The sequence below is a fragment of the Lagopus leucura genome, unplaced genomic scaffold (genome assembly GCF_019238085.1).
Source record: "Lagopus leucura isolate 7727_CA_CO unplaced genomic scaffold, USGS_WTPT01 Super-Scaffold_73, whole genome shotgun sequence".
Lineage (NCBI taxonomy): Eukaryota > Metazoa > Chordata > Aves > Galliformes > Phasianidae > Lagopus > Lagopus leucura.
Genome location: NW_024962252.1, coordinates 66,527,514 through 66,551,238, shown reverse-complemented (window position 1 = coordinate 66,551,238; position 23,725 = coordinate 66,527,514). Strand labels below are relative to the sequence as shown.

General features: G+C 33.3%; 1 protein-coding gene across 4 annotated transcripts in view; it reads right to left on the bottom strand.

Annotated features, from left to right (window-relative positions):
- Window positions 1-23,725, bottom strand: part of RYR2 (ryanodine receptor 2) — a 337,274-nt gene that overhangs the window by 66,152 nt on the left and 247,397 nt on the right. For all 4 annotated transcript variants that reach the window (XM_042888514.1, XM_042888524.1, XM_042888521.1 and 1 more), the window contains 13 exons: window positions 22,970-23,085; window positions 21,641-21,705; window positions 19,829-19,950; window positions 16,126-16,175; window positions 10,740-10,800; window positions 9,851-10,089; window positions 7,538-7,619; window positions 6,665-6,795; window positions 4,993-5,313; window positions 3,445-3,685; window positions 2,964-3,051; window positions 1,361-1,453; window positions 847-1,017 (listed from right to left, as the gene is read on the bottom strand). In XM_042888514.1, the coding sequence (XP_042744448.1) occupies window positions 847-1,017; window positions 1,361-1,453; window positions 2,964-3,051; window positions 3,445-3,685; window positions 4,993-5,313; window positions 6,665-6,795; window positions 7,538-7,619; window positions 9,851-10,089; window positions 10,740-10,800; window positions 16,126-16,175; window positions 19,829-19,950; window positions 21,641-21,705; window positions 22,970-23,085 (1,780 nt within the window). The remainder of the gene's footprint in view (window positions 1-846; window positions 1,018-1,360; window positions 1,454-2,963; window positions 3,052-3,444; window positions 3,686-4,992; window positions 5,314-6,664; window positions 6,796-7,537; window positions 7,620-9,850; window positions 10,090-10,739; window positions 10,801-16,125; window positions 16,176-19,828; window positions 19,951-21,640; window positions 21,706-22,969; window positions 23,086-23,725) is intronic.

Below are 23,725 nucleotides of genomic sequence, written 5' to 3'. Positions count from 1 at the left end.
AAATTTCATTGAAAATATGTCTTTTTGGATGAGGTAGCCATATTCAAAACTCACAGGAACAAGTTTTGGATGCCACCACTCATATTTATTCATATCAACTCAACAGACCAAATTTGCATTTGAAATAAAAAAATACCGTCTCATACATATGCATATATATACAAATATAAACACACTACAACTTTGAACGAAGCTTTACCAAATGAAATTGACACTTAGTTCTTACATGCATTTCCAAATGTAAGCTTCACAAAACTAGTATAAAAAATTAAGAGTAGGAAATAACAGTTTTAATTTAAGAATATTATTTCTGCCAATGTATTGATCATTTAGAAATTAAACACGCAGAAGTTCAAACATTTTTTTTGCCTCCAATATGACAACAGTGCATAGATTACTGCTATCATCACCCACTGTGCCTTTATACAACAAAATTAGCCTTTATTATGAATAAGAATTCTAACTATATATTAGTTAGCAACATTAAAATGAAAAAGATTACATATCAAGTAGAATTAATATGAATGTTCCACTTGTAATTCTAGCCTTAATTTTTCACTTTCTAGGCTGGACACTGGAAAATAGCAAGGGCAGACACTTCACCTAGGAAGTTGAAAGTCAGAAGAGCAATGTCAAGAAACACTTAGGAATTCTAGAATATTTTCTATATAGCATTGTTTGTTATGAAACATGATCAAGCATTTTCCTGTCAAAGTGCTCTTGTTGTAGGAAAACAAAGATTGCATAGTATTTGTGCCATACTGTGAAAATGAGAGCAATGCAAAGAACTGAAAAATTCCATTAGTAAAATAATTCTTCTTTTAGAAATGCCATGTGAGCACCTACCATGCTGAATCGGTTTTTGGCCAGTGCAATTAGATCTTGGTCTCCAGGAGCACAAATATTTAGACCAATAGGAAGTAATCTCTTCAGTGCTGCCACAATGAGAGAGGTCTGCATAGAGTACCGGTCACCTTTCCGCTTCATCTTCTTCCTCTCTTGATCAGAAACTGCTGCCTACAGTATAAAACAAAGATGGAAAATAAAATACAACATATCAAATATTAAATAAATCTATTATTAAACAGTTAGTTGTGCTAACAACTTCACACTTATTTCTGGCTTGACAAATTAAATTCACTACTTTCTCTGCAGCTAAATAGCTATTATTGCAAATATTTCACACCAGCATCTTCAAAGACCAACTGTGCTTTTCAAATGACTACCTATTGCTTCTCAACCCAGTGTTTTAACTTCTTACAAGTGGTCAAAAAATAACATTTAAAGTAATAATACTAATGCTTCTCTGGAGTTCTCTTGTCTCCTTCTACTTTGCAAAGAGAACAAATATTTACACTACCTTGGACATCTTAGATTTGGTGTCACTGATAAGGAAGGACATGTTGTTGATTTCATTTTGTACCACAAAGTTCTGCTCTTCCCTTTTGAAATTCTGAAACACACAGAAGATCTCAGCTAAAAGCACAGATGACATATGAGGAGAGTATCCAAATGAAATTAAAAATATAGATGAATTGGAAATTTATAAAATTCACAAAAATAAGACGAGGACAGAAAAACATAATGAATGATCAAGAACAGCATTGAATTCTGGTTTTATTTAGGTTACACGGCTCAAAGTTTTGTGTTGCTATTGCAATTTTTCTACACCAGAGAAAAGGAAACATTTATCTGGGTATGAAACAGACATGACAAAAATCTCTAATTCACTATAAAAATTTGTTTAGGTTTTCCTTTACTAATAAAACCATCCATTCCAATTTTTAGCATTACACGACCCAATATTATTTAGATACATAAGTAAGTTTAAATAAAAGTCTGAAATTATGAATACACAAATAATTTGGTGATCTAGTTCCTATTTACAGAGAAAAGTGAGTACAGCAATGTTTGTAATAAATCTTAAAGTAAAATTCAGACACAACTGCAAAAATAAAGCATCTTCCTTCTGAAACTTGAAAAAACTGAATTTATGGCAAAAAAGAAAGGAAATTCAGTGCAGACAAGAGTCCATAAGAAGATCAAATTCCTGAAATTGTTTAGTCCCTTTCTATTTTGAGTTTTTTCTTCTTTTTCCTCCAGTAACTGCATGAATCATACTTCATTTTCATTTTTGTACCATCAGTGATAGTGCCTGATTAGATCTTACATCCAGACCCTTTTGTTCTTGCATGACAGAAATCAGACTTGAGAAACAAGGTTTCTATATTTGGTAGAAGTACAGGTAAGAAGAGATACTTAACTTTATGAAACATTAAATGGTATCATATAAGTAAAATATTTTATTTGGAGATTGCTTTTAAGATGTTACTTGCTCTTACTTGCTACTTGCTCTTAGAATGCCAGCTTACTGGCTTGTGTTTATGTAATCCATCTACAGAACTATGCTTAATAATTGAATTACGTACATTTATTAAAGTCTGTGCTGCAACACAAATTAAGTCACTATAAGTAGAGCTGAGCACTTCCTTCAGAAAACAGAAAACCTTTCTATTAGCACCACTGAGAATCTTTTCAAAGTAATTTTTGTTCTACCTCTGTCTAGAGGCTCAAGCATGTAGGCTATACAGTTTAACAAAATGTCCTCTTCTTTAATGAGACAACTATCGTTAATGTGGCAGTCATTTACTCAGGTTATAAAACAGGTGTGAAGCTGATTAAAAGTATGGCAAGGACATAGGCCTGAACTAGTTTAATTGTAATTATATAATAATGCAATATACAAAAAACATCTAGTCCTTGTTATTATGCTTCAGAAAAACCCATCAATCCTCCTAACTAGGCCAACATTTAAGAAGCATCAAAAAAATAAAGTCATTACTACCTCCACAGCTACATTTTTAACTCTGAAATTAACTGCGTTTTCTCAAATAAAAAAAATAATATAATTGACAGCCTAATAGAAAAACTACCTTAAAATATATTTACCAAAGATTACTTACATGAGACTTTGACCAGTAAATAAAGACTTCAGCCACCATGCGGAACAATTCTTCAGCTTCAGGGTTGGGTTCTTTCAGCCATTTTGCCCTAAAAATTGGTAAAAGGGTAGAAATGTTGATGATCCTTATTGGCTTTATATTTGAACACCATTTTCAACATTTTACATGGATGAAACCCATCAAAACCAAGCATGCAAATCCTTTCTAGTAGCAGTGACTTTTTGATGTCCTATTTCAGAACTCTTAAAATTCTTATAAACCTAGTTGTAACTTATCACATTTATATTGGACCTACTACTTTTCCTCTTCTGATAAAGGTTTATTAGTTTATTATGAGCTGTAAAGCATCAGCTTGATCAACTTTAAGATTTGCAGGCTGAGTAAAAGCTACTTTAATTCAATAGTGGGCATACCAAGTATAAGATATGGTATCAATAAACAAGCTTTTATGAGATTTATTAACCTATTCCTCTCCACATACCTGTTATAGTCCACAAATCTAATCAACAAAGGGTAGAAGGCATAGAGGTCCCGTGCCAAAGTGGTGAACTCATCTAGGATGAGCAGTTCAGCCTCCGACATGTCACCTCTGCCTTCTGCTCTTAGATGCTCTTCATCCGATACAACCACTGCTGCTTTTTTCTTTAGCTTATCCATCAGTGGCAGGAAGTGTGTCTTTAAGAGCTGTGGCTTCGCTTTGCTTATGATGGGCTGGGAAAACACTATTTAAGGCAATCAATATTATAATGTACAGCTGGCCACAAAATATGAACAAAACTTTATTTTTCCCTCCTTCTTGTGTTTTATTTCTAGAGTAGAGAGTAAAATCCTGTCCCCATTGAAATCAGCAGAAGTTTTGCCAAGAATTAAATGTGGTCAGGATTTCACACAGTCAATTCACTTGGTAACTATGGGGGCAAAAAACAATTTAACAGATCATAAATCTTGAGGTGCCTATTTACAGATATTTTGGCAATATATTGATAATTACCTGCACAATTTTGTTGAACAATGTGGAAATTGTTTAATGGTTTAATGCAATGGTAGATACCTATATAGCTAAACAGTGTTCACAGAAATTTTACGAGACATTAGTTCCTCTTTTGCACCTTGTTTTTCAGCTTGACTAAAGTAGGGTTGGAAAGGATGTTCTAGGTATTTACAAAGCAACTCAAACAGCCTGCTCATATTTCTCATGTACAGTAGGAAAATGGAAGGCTTGCATAGACAGAAATGAGACTGATTCAACTATCCATCAACCCATCATTTGAGACCTGTTAGCAAAATATTTTGCAAATCTACTCATAAAAATTACAACGTAAGTTAGCCCTTCATCTGGGTCCATTAGTGGAAAACCATTTGTAATATATCCAGTACCAACTTATCATTAGACTTCATTATGTTACTAGACCTCAATAGACTAGGAATCCAAACTGTTACCAGCTACAACAGTAAGTATTGAAAAATGATAAGACTATTTGAAAAACTGGAATTAGAACACTGATGTACTGTGACTTCTACTTAAAGATTGCAACACTAATAAACAAACTGTATTAAAATAAAGTTAAATGTCTTATCACAAAGAGGTAATTCCACGTTTAAAAAATGGCATTTCCACATTTCATTGTAACAGAAATGCCAGAAGGATCCAGGTCCCATAAAGAACAAGAAACTTCCTATGCCTGGAAGTGGTAACCTGGTATATAGTGAAAATGGGCTACATTCAACATACTGCTGAACGTGTATGTATATATTCTTGAGAAAAAGAAACATTTTAATGTATTTCTTTAATTATTTATTAAGGGATAATACATACTATTCTTCCCTTATACTATTATGCTTATACTATTCTTCCCATACGCTTAGTAGTTCTAAGTTGTCAAGATTCATATTTAAAAAGAAAATCAAATATATAAGTATTATTCTAATACTTATACAAGGTAAATGTGGAGTTATTCAGAGTATATAAATAGATATATATTCCAATTACATATACATGTTTATTTGTCTTTTTATTTTTACAACTTACCTGCTAACCTCTTCATCCAGGCTCCTTCATCAATACCAAGGTTGTTATAGATGATTTTCAATATGTTACCCAACAGAGTGTTCATGTGCTCTGATGTCAAGGCTGTACAACACACTTCAGCTTTGTCAGGATTGTTTTCTGGCCCATGCTCCCACCAGTGTGACATGTAACTACAAAGCATAGGCAGTATAACTTCCATTATATGTGGCATTTGTGTGTAGCGAATACCAGATTCTGCCAGTTCCACAATTTCTTCCATTAGCTTCACCAAAGAAGGAATATTTGGGCAAACTTCTTCTACGCTAGTAGGTAAATTAAGAACTATTAAAAAAAAAAAAAATTAATACAGTAAGTCACAGAAAGCAAATAATTTTCTCCAAGTGATACTCAATGCCACTTTTTTTTTTTTCATTTGCATTTATGCCTTTCTGATACAAGGGAAAAATTAAAAAATAAAATAAAATGATAGGTGCTTTCACACTATTTAGCAATAAGCTGACTATATATAAGCTTCCATAACAAATCTTTCTATAATAAAAATGGAAGCCTCAAAAATGAAATAATTAAATTTCAAAATTTCGATCAACATGAGCAGTTGAGAAAGTATTAATATAATGAATATCTCTCCACATATAACATAACATGAGACATTGCTTTATTAATAGAAAAAAGAAAAGCATTCCCTGAAATATCAAGTAGAAAAGATTTTGGGAAAATGACTTTTGGAAAAGAATTTTTGATTATAATAGTAGACTTTTCAGGTTCCTCAAATTGTCACTTCATTCGTCTGAAAGGGATCTGCAATTTCCTGGGGGTTTTTTTTGTTTTTTTTTTCTCCTTCTGGCCATTTCTTTCATGTACAGTTAACTTTAAGTACATCCATTAGTTCATGAGTGTCTGACATCCCACAATCAGTGAATAAAATCGTAACAACACAGACTATGGCTAGATATAGTATTTTTCCAAAAACATTGTTTTCTCTTAGTTAGGCTCAAATAGATTTTACAAACTCATTTTAGTGTCCTTATTAATTGCAATTAAGTGCAATTTTGGAAAATAAATATAAATGTATTTTAAAATCAAAGAAAACAAAGCTTTTCTACATACATAAGAAGAGCTGGAATATACAAGTAATCATGGGTGTTCATACTTGCAAGATAAGATAAGATACTATAACTCTTCCAAAAATGTCTTATCTCTGTCTTTCTTTTTAAATACAGGTGAAGTTATACCATTATGAGCTGGCATTTTATGCACTGTCATTATACAAATCTGTGTTACAATTCACACACGTAGGATTCTACACTTCTATTGTAACATCTGTTTACCTCTGGAAAAAATGGCACAAAGGTCTTCCACAACTGGTTTAGCATGAGAAACATCTAGAGTTTCAAAAGTGGAACATAAAAATATGCACAAAATAAACATATTGAGTGCTACTGGAATGTATCTATTCTGAGTCTCATATTTGCAACAAGAAAAAACAGCTTATATACTGTGCTGTACTACATTTACTTTGTTTTCTTTTTTTTATGTATACATATAACTTCAGCATCAAATACACTATACCTGAGCTGCTAACAATGTATAAAGTCCTTATGACAAATTGATTCTGAAGTCATACCCATATTTTGGGTATAGTATCTCAAAATGAAAATATCAATGAAAATACCTGCTCTGTCTCTTGCATTCTTGGTATTGTAAATTGAGTAGTTATTATGTTTGTTCAAGTGAGTTTCCAAAAAAGCCACTGGAAAGGCACCTGAGAAAGCAGCCAAGCATTCTCCTAATGCTGATCGTTGCCTGTTAATAAACATCATTAAAGTTACACACTTTGTTGAATGAATATACTCTGTTGCAGTTGTAAATTAGTCTTCAGTTTATCCTTAGGTGCTCGTCTCAAAGAGATAAGTCTGTATATAATTAAGATTATCAACACAAGAAAAGGTAATAGAAAATGAAAAGTACAGCAAACTCCGCTAACAGATGAATTTAATGTCATGACATAAAAGGTCAGAGATGGACTACTTTGTGGAAAGTGAGGAATATGCAGGGAAAACAGAAAATCATTATGATAATGACATTTCTTCTATTACGTTCCTATCAGCTTTGCTGATTTTATAATTAAGAAAAAAATCACTGAATAGACTGATGCGTCAAGAGATCAAGTATGATGATCAGTGTATTAGAGTGATAAAATTAACTTTTTCTTAGATAAAATAAAAACTACACATGATCTGAGTGTCATATTTTCACAGTTCCTCAGTTGGACCTTAATCATGTGATACTTTTAATCAAATCAGACTATTTTGTCTGTAATTTTTAGTTGAATTAAGTAATATATTTTGACAAATGTATAATATAATGTTTTAAGTATAATGCAATAAGTTCTGTAGATTCCGCTCAACATCTGAGCACATTTTTTTCTGTCAAGGTGTGTTTCCAGAAACCACAGCTCCCTGTATTCTTTTCTGGAGTACTTATATTCATTAAACGGAATATAAATACAGATAATAAAAATAGGTGAAAAAATTTTTCATCTTACCGCTCTACATATATACTTTTGCTGGTTCCCAGTGCATACAAACTGGACAATATTCTGTAACAAGACACTTGAACATCTTCCACTGAATAAATGAAAAAATGATAGGTATCAAGAGAAACCTTCATTAAAATTATTTTCTCAACAACTGCATTAGTGACATTAAACTATCAAGGACAATCTATAGCAGCCATTCTCTAAACACAGAAACAGTCTTCTGAGCATTCAGTGCCACAGTAGAAATCAATGGCATAGCAATAGCAATGCTGTAGGAACAACTTCTAATTGCAAAACCGTTAATTGCTATAGAAAATGTATCAATATATCTTTTCTAGTTTTTTTTTTTTTTAATCACTTTCACTTTGAAAAATTGCATGGCAAACCAAAATTCCTGAGAGCATAAAAAAAACTAATAATTTTAAGATCGATTTACAAATGTAACACCAGTGCATTTAATACAACACAGAGGAAACAAAAGGGCATTAAATATGTATTTAATTATTTTAATCACAGTTCATATTTTTTAAATTTAGACCTAGATAGCAGTTAATAGCATCTACTTAATTTACATTTTAGACCAACACATAGGATAAAAAAGAGAATTAATGCCTTTGGTTCTTCTGAATACTCCACCAAATCATGTTTCAAAATTAAAAACATTTCAATCATGGAAATGTGAGGTTCCTCTTAACACCTATTTGAAAAAAAGAGTTTCCAGTATAATATGTAGTACTAGTGTCACAATAATGTAAGTACCATCAATAAGGACAACACTCCAATTCTTTCCATATTTTTATTTTACAACTTTTCTATTCTATCCCACAGTGCCATAATTTTTACCTAATATGCAATGAAATTTTGGAACTAAAAAAGAACTTACACATAATGTGTTTGGAAAGTCTAGAAGAGGGTTCAAAGTAACACAGTCTCATTCTTTACTACAATGTGTTTATAGTTCTGTTAATCTTTTAGACCTGAGTATTTTTATGCAATAACAACAACCTTGGATACACTAATGCACCTTTGCACATGATCATGCTATGTACTACTCTATAAATGTAATACAAGCACCAGGTCAAGATACCTGTCATCAGAATATTATAAATAAAATAATCTTATAATTAGGTGTAATTTAAACTAATAGTTTTCTGAGTTTGTGAATGCTAATATTGGGAGTTTAACACCAATGTGAGATGTATGGTATAAATGATGAAGATAATCTCACGAGGAAGAAAGTATGAAAAGCTTATCACTAAGTTCCAAAACACACAATATCAGAGAACAAAAATTAAACAAAGTATATTCATGCTTGAAAAACAATATTTATAATGAGGTACTAACAGATAAAAATAGATAATTTTTTCTGGATACTGTTGGAAACTCCTGAATTTTACAGAAATAATTTATTAAAAGAACTGGATATTTATGTCTCAACACATCCATTCATCAGCACAGCTCTAAAATTTCAAAAACAGTTCTTCAAGACTGTTTTAAATAATGATTTTTCTAATGTCTTCTTTTTTCTAAGGTCTTCTTTCCAGAGAATTCCATAAATGAGATAGCTATACAGAAGCAGAACAGCTTGCTTTGGCATACACTGGCCAGCAGAATTCCTATGGAGTTCCTAAAGCACATAGCATTAAAATTTTGTTTTCACAGAATCACAGAATCACCAAGGTTGGAAAAGACCTCCAAGATCATTCAGTCCAACCGTCAGCCTATCACCAATATTTCCCACTAAACAATGTCCTTCAGTACAACATATAAATGTTTCTTGAACACCTCCAGGGTTGGTGACTCCACCATCTCCTGGTGTTACGGACTAAAATAATTTGTCCTGAAGAGATTGGGTTTGGGAAAATGAATAACAGTGACTCTATCACAATTAGAGTATCCATAAAAATGAAATTACATACATTCCTTTCTTTAGTGACTGAATTCTTCATTTCTTCCACTTTTCTTTATGATCTGAGATACACCTACATACAGATACTGCTAGATTGGGAATGTATACCAGGAAACCTTTGCTTCAGCAGTGTATCCTCAGTTATGAACAGAGCAAAGACAAATTAACTTCAAGTAACTTTTCTCAGTGACAAAAAAAAACAGTGAATCTATAGTAGAGATAATATGAAAGTTAAGCCTTCATAGCCATATCTAAACAGTTACAGAAAGTCCACTAAAACTTGCAGATTGTTCTAGATTATTTGTCACAAAAGTTTACTCAAAATTTTGCCCTTCTCTAATTGAAATGAGAGCCTATTAACACTTACTATATATTATATTAATGGCATAGCATTTCTAAATTATACGTACATATCAAATCTTCCCCAAACTGGTGCTGTCCAATATGTTCAAATAATGAAGATAGCACTGGAAGGAGAGCCACTGTGGTATAATTAATGATTTGTGTAACTCCCTTGGGCTGGTTTCTGCTGTGTGTAAACTGGCCTTGCTTAAGATTTTCCATTGTTTTCTCCAGATCCTCAGCAGCATTGTCCAAAAATGCTCTCAATGCCATCTTAACAGACTCCAGACCAGTTTTCATCACAGTTCTGTATGCAAAGAAAATGAAGCAGAATATTTCATTAGACAAGCATGGAATAAAGTCTAGTCTTGGTTTCCACAAAATAGATGACAAAGATCTGAAGAAAAATCTTCTATCTTCCAAGATTATAAAAGTTCCTCATAGCAGAACAAGCTAATGAAAAAAGATGTTTCATAGGTGCACAATGTAAGGATTTTTATTTGGTTTTCCATTGTAAAAATTCAGATCCTTTTTAAGACAGGGAATAATTTGTTCAAAATTAATTTGGCAATGAAGACAGAGAGAGATTCAGTGCACTCCAGGTGCACTTAACTCCTGATTTATTTATTTTTTAATAAGCAGCATAAACAAAGGAATGTTTTTAATGTTATCATGGTTTTGAGACAATCACATGATAGAAGCAGACGGAAGAACAGTCAGCAATTCCTTGACACCACTGATCTGAACTGAAACTTGAAGTGTAACTTACAAATACTGTTCTGCCAAAATCTAGATAGGTAAAACAAGTAATTAACCTATTTTGAAAGTGGAAATTCTTTTCAGTACTGCAAGTTCTTTCCTGACCATTGAAATGCTGTAGCCTTACGCAAATCTGACTGGATATTGTTTTCTTTTAGGTTACCCTCTTTGTACTGTAGGAAATATGTTCAGTATTACCTGGCATCCAAGGTCTGGCCCAATATGTGAAGACAGTTGACTATTGATGTTGCATCATTTCCTAAATAGGAAGGAAAATTACCCACCAATTTAGCTGAGGATACTTTAGAGCATACCTACAGTCTGCTAAATTATTATATAAGTTAAATTATACAGCAGAAGAGTAATTCAACTTTTGTAAAATTTTGACAGGCAAGTTAAAAAAAAACATGCAGTTTGTTCTCTTGTTTGCACAAATTCAGTAAGTAGAGGCAGTTAAGCATCTCTCATCAAATAGCTGAGGCAATCAAGAAGGAAGCACTTCAGTGTGGTGTTAATTAGAGTTATAGTGCATTGTCTAGTTTTCATTTAATTTTATAAACTTTGTTATAATTGATCCAAGTTTATCAGAACATTTATCTTCCTCCTCTCAGGAAAATAAAAGCTACTTAAAAGCTGCTATTGCAACTCTGACATAAAGAGAAGACTTATTTAAAACATATCCAAAAAGGTTAGCTCCCTAGTGTTACCAATAGGCTGTAACTATTTATAGAAGAAGCAGATCTGCTTTCTACATGAGTAACAGTCTCTGCTGTTATATATATTACAGTCAAGGATGTAAAAAGAGAACTTACATGCCTTGTATGAACATGCACAGCCTTCGATGTTGGCATCTATATGTCACCTCTAAGTTCACATTTTAAATCCAGGACAGATTTGGGCTTAAAAATTTGATCCATAGTTTATATATATATATATTTTAAATGTAAATCATTGCAAAAAATGAAAATATTTTTTCTTCCTTCCGCACAGTTCAAGCTTCTCAATTAAAAATAAATAAATAAATGAAACAGACTGAAAGCTTCGGATAGATTTCTGAAAATATTGTCAGCTGTACTAAATAACAGTGGTTATTTCACTGGAAAACATCAGCAAACATAATATTTAAAGAAGCAGCTGTTTCATTCAAGTAAATATTTTAAAAGCTAAGCTGCAAGGAAGGAATGGGAGGTTTATTGCAGTACTCTGAACGCTGTCCCATTTTACCAAAATTAGGGGGTACTGTTGCAGTGTATGCCCACAGTAGAGTAGATTAAACAAACCTAAGCCACAGCTTCTGTGACTGCCATCAGCCATGCGGGCCCATCCTTTTTGCACTGGCAGTAATGGTCATGCAGTGACATAATAACCAAATGATAAAGATGGGAAATCACAAATGAATCCTACACAAAAAAAAGCAACTGTACCCATAAAGATTAAGGTTTTTGTCAGCTCCCATTTTTGACAATCCCTATGTTTTCTCTTTATTATTTTACTACTCTTGTGACATGAATGCAAGCACTGACAAAAAAAAGATTTCAGGACCATGGTAATGACAGCAGAGATAGAAGCACTCAAGGCAACCCTAGTATAGACTGTAGATTGAACTGTCATGCAGAGTATGCATATTCTGTAAGGTACAGTGGAGTACAGAGATGCTTATTCTATTTCCTGGAAAGTAACATTGGTTACTGGGTAACACTGAAGGATTTGAGTGTTTTCTTTTCCCCCTCTAGTAATAAAATTATTGTAAGTTCTATTGAGGTACGAAAAATACCTTATAAACCAATATTATGTTATGCAAGGTACAACGTTTAAAAAAGCCAGCTCCAGTGCCTCACCCCAAAACAAGATTTCAACAACTAGCTTAACTCAAGCAAGATGAATAACAGTTTTGAATCTCCCAAAATTTTAGTATTAATTTGTTTTGTGGTAACAAACTACAGTTTTAGTCACTTAGTTAAAATACCATACATTCGGTTTGGAATCGTTTAGTTTAAATTTACTGGAAACCAGCTCTGAAGGCCATTTCTACATCTGCCATAAATAGATGTAGCTGTAGTTTAGCAACATAAAACACTCTTTTCCCTATTTAAGAAGAATTTGCAAATTTTGGAGACTTTTCAAAATAAATCAGTTTGAGAGGTGGGTTTACATAGCTGAATGTTCCTAGCAATTTGCAGATTTTGGAAGCTAGACAGGTATAGGCAAATTAATGAGATACTACTACATTTCATTTAATGAAACAAGTGAGGGCAACCAGTTAACCCACTCTGTAAAAGAAACAGAGAGATATACATTTTTCTTAGGAATAAACATACAGTGTGCTCAGCAAACTGGAAAAGCCTTTCACATGTTCATCTTGGGTATAAGAGTAGAATTCCATGACCATGAAAAATTGATGTACTACAGTTTAGCCATTTTTATCAACATAACCCTGAAATCAGTCTTTCTAAACTATCATGAAAATTCCTTCCTGGAGTGTCTCTCTTTGTTTATAATCTCAGAAAGGATTTGTTACAAAATCAGAAAATATAACTTGCTATGAAATGTAGGTTTAGATTCTGTGGCAATTCTGAGTCTTACTTTTGTTTGATGTCATGCATTTACTTGTTTTCATCAAAGCAAACAATAACAAAGGGTAGTGGGGTTTTTGTATATTATGTAAAACTTCTAAAATTCATTAAGAAAAAGAAATTAATCCTTTTAAATTTAACATTTCAAGAATCAGTTTGTTTCCAACCTGAGCTCAGAAGTGAACTTCAGAAGGCAACTTTTTTTTTTTTCTAATAAAAATAATAATATAAATAGTTTTGTTAGTATTGCCAAAATTTAAGTGTCTATACATACCTTCATTAAATTAACATCATTTTTATTAAATATATTTTTATTTTTCAGAAGACTGAAAGCTTTGTAGGAAATATTCCAACTGCAGAAATTAATATGTAGTATATAAAATTCCTTTCAATCATGAAAAGAGAGCAGACAAGTACAATTCGGAGGATAAAAGCTTAAACATCCACAAAAATCAGTGGATACTGATACATGCAAATACTAGAAAAATAGTTCAAGAGGCTGAGGTTAAATGCATCCCAACAGCTATTATAAACAATGATCCCAAGAACTGTACCACTGTGCGTGGTGTGAAGTGGTCTGAAGTGACGTCCTACATATTTTAGAAAGCAATATTCTTTATATATCAGGAAGGAACAATTTTTACTTTACTGAGAAAATGCCATGGCTGTTGATGCCAGGATGGGAAGGACCTTAACAAATTCAGGATCTAACTAGGCAGAGAAAGCCTTATGTCTTTTCTTTGGAGCTTTTCTGATTAATTTCTGAAGTTAGCCAAAATGAGGAAGCAAAAGCAGGGCATTCTCATCTGATGTTTATTCAACAAACTTTTGTTCCATGTAACATAGCACTGCATTACTTGTATGCAGATATTTTTAATTATGAATTCATACAGAAAAAATGTGTCACCAGTAGTTTCAATAGTATTAAAAGTGAATCAAGCCACTCACAGAAACCTGCTTTTTAAATTGAGAAAACATAAATTCAATGCAGATGCAAATCCTCCTGATGCAGAAATATGTTTGCAGCTCTCAAACAAACAGTAAATTATTGGGTAAATTCTACTTTCAAACTCTAATTTATGCTTTCAAGAAATAATAAGCCCAAGCTGAATTACAGTTCTATAATCTTAGTAACAATCTTGGATATCAGATCAGATGCTTAAGTTCACTCTAGAAGATATTTTTGTTTAATCTTTTCATTTTATCAAGACTTATACAGAGTTTACAGTATAGGACTTTTACTAATGACTTTAACATATGCAGCTTTATCTTCAGCATTCGCAACAAATATAAAACACCTGCACGCAATGTCAGTAAAATAGCAAATTCCACAACATCCAAAAAGCTTATTATCAAGCAACTCTTGCTCATTCAAGGAGCCTCTAGGCTCCAGCTGTATTCTGAGCTGTCCTAATAAGCTTTTTCCCTCTTCTACACAGGCCTTTTGATCCAGTCGGGTTTTCCAATATGATTTAATTAATTGTCAAAGTAAGGCAAGCTGTAAGATTACTTTGACTTAAGTTAGTAGGTTCACAGTTGCCACCATGCTCCAGAGTCTTATTGTAAACTTGTCATAACTAATGGGAAAACTACAGTATATTTCTGTGTTGGCACAAAGATTTTGTATTCACTTAGTTACTGCATACTAGGAAACTTGAGTTGAAAACCAAACGATAGACACCATGCACTATCTGGCACCATCTGTCCTAACTCCTTCTGCTATTTGAATCCAACCCAAGAACAGAAATTAAGTAAGCTGAAACATGAAACAAACTTTCCTTTAGTACTCAAAGAAATTACATTGAATTCAATGTTGAACTTGAATTGTCATTCATTTTAGGAGAAAAAAATAATCAGAAAAATAAATTCACGCAGCAACAACAAAATATTGATAAAAAACTTAATAGTATACCTAAACTAGTTCATTCTTAGAAGAAATAACCTTGTTTATAAACCATAGCTTATGCACAGGTTGGTGACATATTCCATCCTTTAGAAAAAGCTACACCACCACACAGCTGCACAAATAACTCAATTCTTTTTATGACCTTTTGATTTAACAATAAAAACCATTCACTTCATCCCAAAACATATTTAAAAGTAATGTCCACAAATAACTTCTACGCTTCCTTCTGAGCTTAATGGCTTTTGTAATAAGTTGTAAGATTTTTACACACCACAATGCTGCATCAAATTAGCTCCTTCTCTTCATTTTTTGATGAAATTGAATGAAATATGTAGAAATTGAGTTAGATGCATGTTATCTTAATCAAATTTTAGTCAGATAGATGATTACCCAATTAGATATATGCATGAATGCTGAATTTTGCAGTGCACTCATTAACTGCAGAAGCTACATCATTGGACATGTAGTACTATCTCAACTATCCTATTATCATGGCATAAGAAAAATTTGCAGTGTAAATAACCGTCGCCATGCACTGCATGTAGTACTTATACTATATGGAGACTTCAAATTAACTTCAATTAAGTGATTTTCATATGAAGAAAGACAAACACCCAGCCCCTGATAGATTCACACAGTACCAGAGATATAGTAGACATACATATGTGGAGTAAAAGCACATCTGGGAATGTTTAAGATTTCCACAGAACATCACTACGCATTTCAGCCCACTACTAATTTTCCTTAAACTTCCAATACAAATGTGCAGTTGTGATACTCCACTTTTTCCAAATGAATTATAATATGTAACTATAATTAACTCAGTGATTTCTTTTTTTTTTTTTTTAAAGAAGGAAATCCAGATATTAAGACATACAGAAAACAAAATAACCCCCACCCCAAAAAACTGGTAACTACAAAAGCTTTTCAATTTCATCTAATAAGTTCTGTGATCTACCAGCCTAAACAATTAGTGGTCTGTGAAGACCACGCATTTCAGCCATGCAGCCATGCAGCATGCAACAAAGCAGCACATAACGCAATGCAAAAATGGCAAATAAAATCAAGAGATGGCCATGCTAGTATTTGTCAAGGGTCTCCTTACCAAACAGTGAAATCCTATGCCTGACAAGAACTCCAAGTTTGCAGAACAGGCTGAAGACAAAAGAAAAATAAAAGAGAAGGAAAAAAGAAGATAAAAGGGGGTAAGGGGGAAGAAAGAAAAAATAACAGCTGATATATGAGCAGGAAAAGCAACATGATGTCACGCAGAAAGAATCAATTATCTGAGCAGAATGTGGGACAGAGTATTAAAGAAAGAGATTTTAAGTGCATATCCTTAACAAACATGGTTAAATAAGCACATACTGTAATTAAAAAAAAAAATAAAAAAACTAAATCAAATTAAAAGCAAAGCTAACTAATATAAAAGCGTCTTATATGAAAACCCACAAGGAAATTACCATTAAAGCTTTAAGAAGTAAAATATGGTAGGATGCTATTCAGGATGTCACTGACAATTTGAAAACGAAAGGTAAAGAAATCAAATTAATTGAAGTGTTTGATGGCAAATGTTTAACTAATCCAACTTGGATCTCGCCATCTTGAGATTACAGTGTGAATCTTTTAAATACAGTGATTTCCAACATCACTTAACATGAGAAACAACATAAATTGATGTGAAAAATAACCCCTTACGTGGTCAAAAGTAAACACAAATGAATATCATCAGTGATTTAATTTCATATCTGTAAAATACTTTTTGTGTTGATGAGAAGCGTCCCATTCTGAACAATAAAGAATGAAATTCACATTAATTCACAGAAGCAGAAGCACACTGCCCTTCCCATATTAAGCTGGCCTCCAAATATGGGAGAGATCTGTGCAATCTTTACGACTCAGTCCACTCTGAGAATTTTCTCCAACAGTGATAAATTTTGGTCCTATTTTTGTGCTGTAAAAACCCTCATCTGCTAGAATGATATGAACAATATTCTCTCTGTTTATGAGGGCTTCTCCAAAAGCAATGACCCTTATTTTATTATGATGTTCATGACATCAGAGGCAGAAGGTGGTGTTATGGCTGTACAGGCTGAATCTTCTACCAATATTCCACTACATTTTATTGCTCTGCAGCAAAGCATGGTCTGGCACATGGCATCTGACACGTAAGTGTATATGAAGCAATTGCGTATAACTGCATTACTCCATGCAGAAAAAATGGCATCTGCTGACATTCATCAACACCTGCTGAATGTTTCAGAAAATCAAATAGAGGATGTGAGCACAGTGCATTTCAGCAGCAGTGACAGTGACAGTGCACGACCTTTATTGGTGCAGATTTTCACGAGATCACTATGAAGATTCTTGTTCATCCCTGGAGAAAAAGCATAGCTAATGATGGTGACTAAGTTGAAAAATAGTGTTTTGTAGCTGAGAATGTGCTCTATCATCTAGTGTTATTGTGCTCTTTGTGTCTGCTGTAGTTTCCAGAGAAATGAATCGGAGGCATTACTTTTGGAGCACCCTACACATTAAGCTATGTTCATTATTATTTAATTATTTTATAATTGCAGTCATATGGGCCAGTAAGCAACCTCTGATTTAAAAGCACAAGACACATAAGCATGTTTGCAGTCTTTGGATAAGATCTGCACATCGCTTCGTTGACAGATGAGAGCTCACGTGACAAATGGAAACACTGATGTCCAGAATCAAAATGGTCAGGTTAATGTGCTGCTGAATCCACCTTATTAGCCAGTGGCATTATAGTGATCCATTATAGCAACAGTGACTGCACTGTTTCAGAAAAGATTCTGATTGGTGCATGGTGCAGGCTCTCTGTTCATCTATACCACAAGGCAGATATATGCTACATATCCTTCTATGAGGATTCGGTTCATCTAGTCCAACAAGAAAAGCTGTACAGAGGTATATTATCATTGTAGAAATCCTGTTTCCCTTCCCATAATGACATCAGCTTTCAATCTATCTTCTTTTATCAGCATACAAATGCTACTCAACTTACTGTACAATTCAGCAGATGCTGTTTCCACAAGATCAAACTGAATCTGTTATGTCCAGTGTAACAACCGTAAGCTCAGGTGAAAAAAGGAGGAAAAAAAAAAAAAAGGTACAAAAATCCACAGTTTCCAAATGGTTAGTGCGTACTTAGTACTTCTGGACTCACATCCAGAACTAATTTGACACAACTGCAAAAATACAAGGATTCTAAGGTAGTATAACGGAGAAGAAATGCAAAAAAAAATTATTCCTGAAGAGGCTGGTTACAAATACATAAAAGATAATTCCATGATATTTCAGAAAGAGGTATGACCCATGTGTTCCCCTAGGACTGGCCTAGATTTAATGTGCTTGCTTAACTAAGAATGGTTGTAGCACTTGCTGACAATCAAAATGACACTCCTTCATAGTTTAAAGAATGTAAGTTTGTCTTCATTGGAAAAAGACAGCAGTCAGAAGCTGCCCTTAATTCAAGGGAAAGTCTAGATAAGATTTTCACCCAAACCAAAACTCAGAGGACCTAAAATTCAGCTTTGAAAAATTTCCTACAATCTGGAGAGCATGGGAGAAACAAAAATGTCAAACTACTAAAACAACTCAAAACAACACTTTCAAAAATGGATTACATAATGCAGTCGTATTGGCCTATCAGTTAAGAAATAAACTCAACAAGATTTATCCGATTTGCATGTGTTTTACTGACTTTGTCTGACACTTCTAGATGGAAAAAAAAACTGAATTGTGTTTAGCAGCACCTCTGATCTTTTGATGAGCTACATGTTCAAGAATGTCATGCATACAGCTAGACAGCATAGGTGCAGAATTCCTGAATCCATACAGCATGTGTTCATACTTCCTTGTTGATATGGGATTTATTGAAGAGTCTTGACTTAACAACTGCTAAAATGTTCTAATCCAGTATATTATAGACAGAAATAAAGCAGCTCTAGATGCATGCATTATAAAACAACTGTTTAGCTCTTTGAGGAAGGCCATTCAGCCAAGCTACCAGAACAAATCATCTCAGTCAAGTCAAGAGCAATTTTTTATGCTCAGTATTGCTGCTAGAAACTCTACTCAATATTCATACAATCTTGCAAAACCCTTATATATGTATGATGATCAACTGCCTGTCTACTTCGAAGAGCTACAATTTAGTTTTGCCCAATAACAACCACAGGGGCATCCGTGACACCTGTATTATGCAGGTACACAGATGGGCCTCTGTTAAATTTGTAGTCCTCATTACTAAGCAGGAAAAATGGGTTTCAAAATTCAACCAGAAATGAGATTAAGAGAAAATGTTCTGGGAAGATAGTCTAATAATGGATAACTTCAGAGGAGAAAGAACATAACTCTCATTTTACTTTTCACGGGGACAGTAATAATGATATCTTTCTGAAATTCAGTTATTGAAAAATTTTCCTTCAAATCTAAATAAAATGTAGGAATAATTGCTTCAATACATACCTATTTCCAACAGTGAGAACTGATACACAATTATATATCCCATACAACAGACGTATTGTTTCTCATAAAATAAGTTTCCTACATTTGAAAATTACCATTACTACCTTTAATACATCACATAACCTTAATTCTGGAGTCTTCCTCATTTCACACAATGAATTTTCTCAAAAGGGAAAGGCAGTAAAAAAAGGTTAATTTTTGCTTTTGTAAAAATGTTTCTCAGCCTCCCAATTCTCACCTCCCCGCAACAATTTGCACCATTTAATGACACATATACATATATGTATACAAATTAACATTATTTTTAAATTTACCTTGTCACCATTTCTTTCTCCTTATTAGAGGCATGGCCTCCACTGCTGAGAGGCCTACTTGCTGCAGATAAGAAATACAAGCGATGATTTTTGAAATACTGATCAATCAAAGGGAGCACAACCTGAAATTACATCAGAAAGAGGCCGTTATCTCAGTGATTTCTTAGTTATGTCCTCTATTACTCTTTGTAAATCACCACTACAGACAGGAGATTTCAAATGTGTTTTCTCTTTCAAATTCCCAATATATTTATCTAGTATCTATTTTCTAAAAAAATTTCTTTATTATCCAAGATACTTAAAATATCAGGAAAAGCAGCAAAAAAAAAAAAAAAAAATTAAAAAAATACATTATCTTTTACACTAGAACTGTATTTTCTTTAGGAGGAATATAAAAAAGGAAGCATCATTTCATTTTACCTCACAATTTAATATTTGTTCAATACTATATACCTGGACACAACTATTGCTGTTTGTGTCTTTAATGTAGGGAGGTTTCATTAAAACAATCCCTTGGAACTGTCTGTACACTAATGGCACTTAATACTACACACTCTCAAACAAAACTCCAAAAGTACCCTTGCTCATTAAGGGCTTGTCCACTGAAGTTTTCTTATGATCGCTTCCTTTCAGGTACATGGTCAAAAAAGTGACAAAGTAAATGAGCACAGAAAATAGTACATTATAGGAGTACTGGAAGAGATTACTATTTACTGCAAACATAACAGGGCTAGAAAACATTGCAAATACCTACCTGTGCCTATTCACTAATGAACTGAAAAGGCACTTCGAACATGCAAGATCCAGACAAGCTTTTTAGTGCTGAAGCAAGAATCAGATTTTCTTAAGTTCTCCTTGGCATATGAAGGAGAATTGGGCTGTCAGGAACCTTAAAGATCAACAATGGAATGTGCAAAGTCCCTCATCTGGGGAGGAATAACCCCAGGGATCAATAAATAGTGAGGGCTGACTGCCTGGAAAATAGCTCTGCAGAGGAAGACCTGGGGTCCAGACGGACATGAAGTTAACCATAAATCAACAATGTCTCTGCTGCAAAGAAATCAAACAGCAACCTGAGCTGAGTTGGGTAGAGTTATAAACGATGCAAGATGAAATACAAGAGGTTCTGTCCAAACACACGGAAAGACTTTTTTAAAACAAACAAATTAAGCCAAAACAAACAACAAAAAACCACAACTGTGAGGTTGACTAAGCACGAGCACATGTTGCTCTGATGGGCTGTGGAGTCTCCCTCCTTGAAGATATTCAGAAGCCATCTGGACACAGTCCTGAGAACTTTGCCCTATTTGACCCTGCCTGTGCAGTAGGCCTGACTAAATGACTTCCAGAGGTCTCTTCCAACCCTCAACCATTTTGTAATTCTATGATGAAGACATCAGCATTGTTTCAAAATAAGGAAACAGATAAGGAAGGTAACACTGAAAGATACACACAACTGGCTGGTTCTAATAAACATTGCTCACATTTAGCTGCCTAAAGACTGTAAAAACTAACTACTGAACTACACTGTCAGTAAACAGAAAATGTAGGGAGGTTATAACATCAGATGATTAATTATGTAGAATGGAGTAAGAGAATAAAGACAGTAAGAATAGAAACCTGTAATTTTTATCATGATTATACTTCATTCCTAGTATTTTCAAGCTATTTTTATTACTATTGCTTTCAGTTATTAAATGAACAACATTAACATGGAAGGGTGCAAATAAAACAATGATAATCAGGTTCACCAACATATCCTTTCTCAACTACTTACTATGTTGACAAATAATATGCAAAAATATACTGTACTTTGGCAAAAAACTTGATTTCTTGTTCATATGGGAAATGCTCTCCTTTGCCTCTGCTGCCACCATCTGAAGAGAGAAGAAAATTACGTTTTCTTTTATAAATCCTAATTATAGTCTACTCTGCATTTTTTCTTGGAAAATGTACAATACAGTTAAAAAATATCAGTAGTCTTTAGATATTAATTTAATATACTACAAATAATGAACATCAAGTTAAGGATACATTTTATGACTACCTCATGAGAAGAAAAGAAACAACAAATAAAGAAGAAACAAACAAAAAAATTATTGCATTTTTACAGACTTTGTTTAAACAACAGAATGAATTATTAGATTTAGCCAACAGAAATAAAGCTTACTTCTCTTCCCCCTATTGCTATAATACTCGCATATTGTTTTTAAGAGAATTGAGCATACAGAAAACATTTATCCTTTATTCATTAACTTTCTTCTTATTCACAGAAGTACAGGAATAGCATTTGTCCCACCAGTGTTTCTAGTTTTCCAGAATTCAGTCATTTCAACTTTTGCAGTTCTGCCAAATCTATCTAATTAACTAGAAAATGAAGCCATGATTATTAGGCAGTAACAGCAAAAGTAACCATGTGATTTATGAAAGCCAGACTTTTGGTAATGTAGGCAATCATGAAACATAATCACTCACAAATTTGATAATTTTCACTTTAAAATCAGACAAGTATTTGGATGAGCACTGGTTTATTTAATCTTTCTGCTGCTCCTGCCTTAATGATTTCAATTACAGCACGCATGCCCTGACATGAGGTACAAGATGTATGATGTGGCTTTGCAATTCCAAGGTCAAAATAAAGCTGTTTCTTGCTCCAATTCTTTCCTTTTAACTGCTCTCATAAGAATCTGATCTGGGCCAAACTGTTACTTAATCTTTAAGAAAAACAGATTTTTCCTTCACAGAGATGTTTCTTCTCCAGAAAAACAGTTGAAATTTGTACAAATGACTGGTTTAATTTTCTCTGTGAAAAAGAGAATAGATGTGAATAGTAAATACCAGTGCTCACATGTGACAGGTTATCAATTTGTTTACAAATTCAAGGGAACATCTTATTTTGTTTTTCAAACAATGAAAATCATTATAAATTTTGTCTGAATACTTATCATCTGAAGAATGAATGTGGGAAACTGGAAAGAATGTGAAATATATAACTTTCCAAAATTCGTTATCATCATCGAATGCAGAAAGTTAGAGCAAAAAGTCCTGGTCCAAGAATTTATTTTTTTGAAATTTTTAAGTTGTTTTTATGATTTCAAACATCTTGGGAATTCTTAGAAAATTATACAAGGAGTACTGTACCAAATTCCAAAATGTACTGATGAGCTTCATCTACATATCTTATAAGCTGCTGGAGGAAACTGTAGGCAAAGCGTTTCTCAATGGAAGGTGTGTCCAGTTCCAGGTCCTTAAGTCCTCTGAAATAAGAGCAAGTCAATTTTTAACGTAGCAGAAGGAATAAAAGTAGTCTTAACTAGTCTGAAGCCATTTTCTCTACTAATAATAAACTGCTCACTAATATAGGAATTGTTCTGTTTAAACTAAACAGTTCTCTTACACTTATTTAGGTTTTAAGCAACTTGTTAAGATGTAATTCAAGTTTCCCAGGTAGAAGGTTATAGAAAAAGAAAATTCATGACTTAGATTAATATTATTCCAATTACTTTCCCTTATTTTTAAGGTATTTCCATCTTTAATGTCTTAATGTCTTCCATTGATTGATTTTTGGCTGAGAGAATTTCAAAACTGCCAAAGCACTTCAAACAATCATGCCAGAAAAAAAAGTTAGTCTGCCTCACCAGGAGTTTTGCCTAAAATTGTGTTTGTAAAGGAGAAATTTTTAACAGCTATCTATCACTTGTGAAAAATCAGAGTGAAAACAACAAGAACTTCTAAAACTGTAATTTACTTTATCCTTTGGATTATGTTCCAAAAGTTCATCTTCTTGCAACAAACCAACAATTAACCAGTGGATAACGGATTCGTGATGTAGGCTTTTGTCTTCCATCAGTAATCTGGTAACAACATAAGCTTTGGTTTTTGCTTTAAGGACTGAGC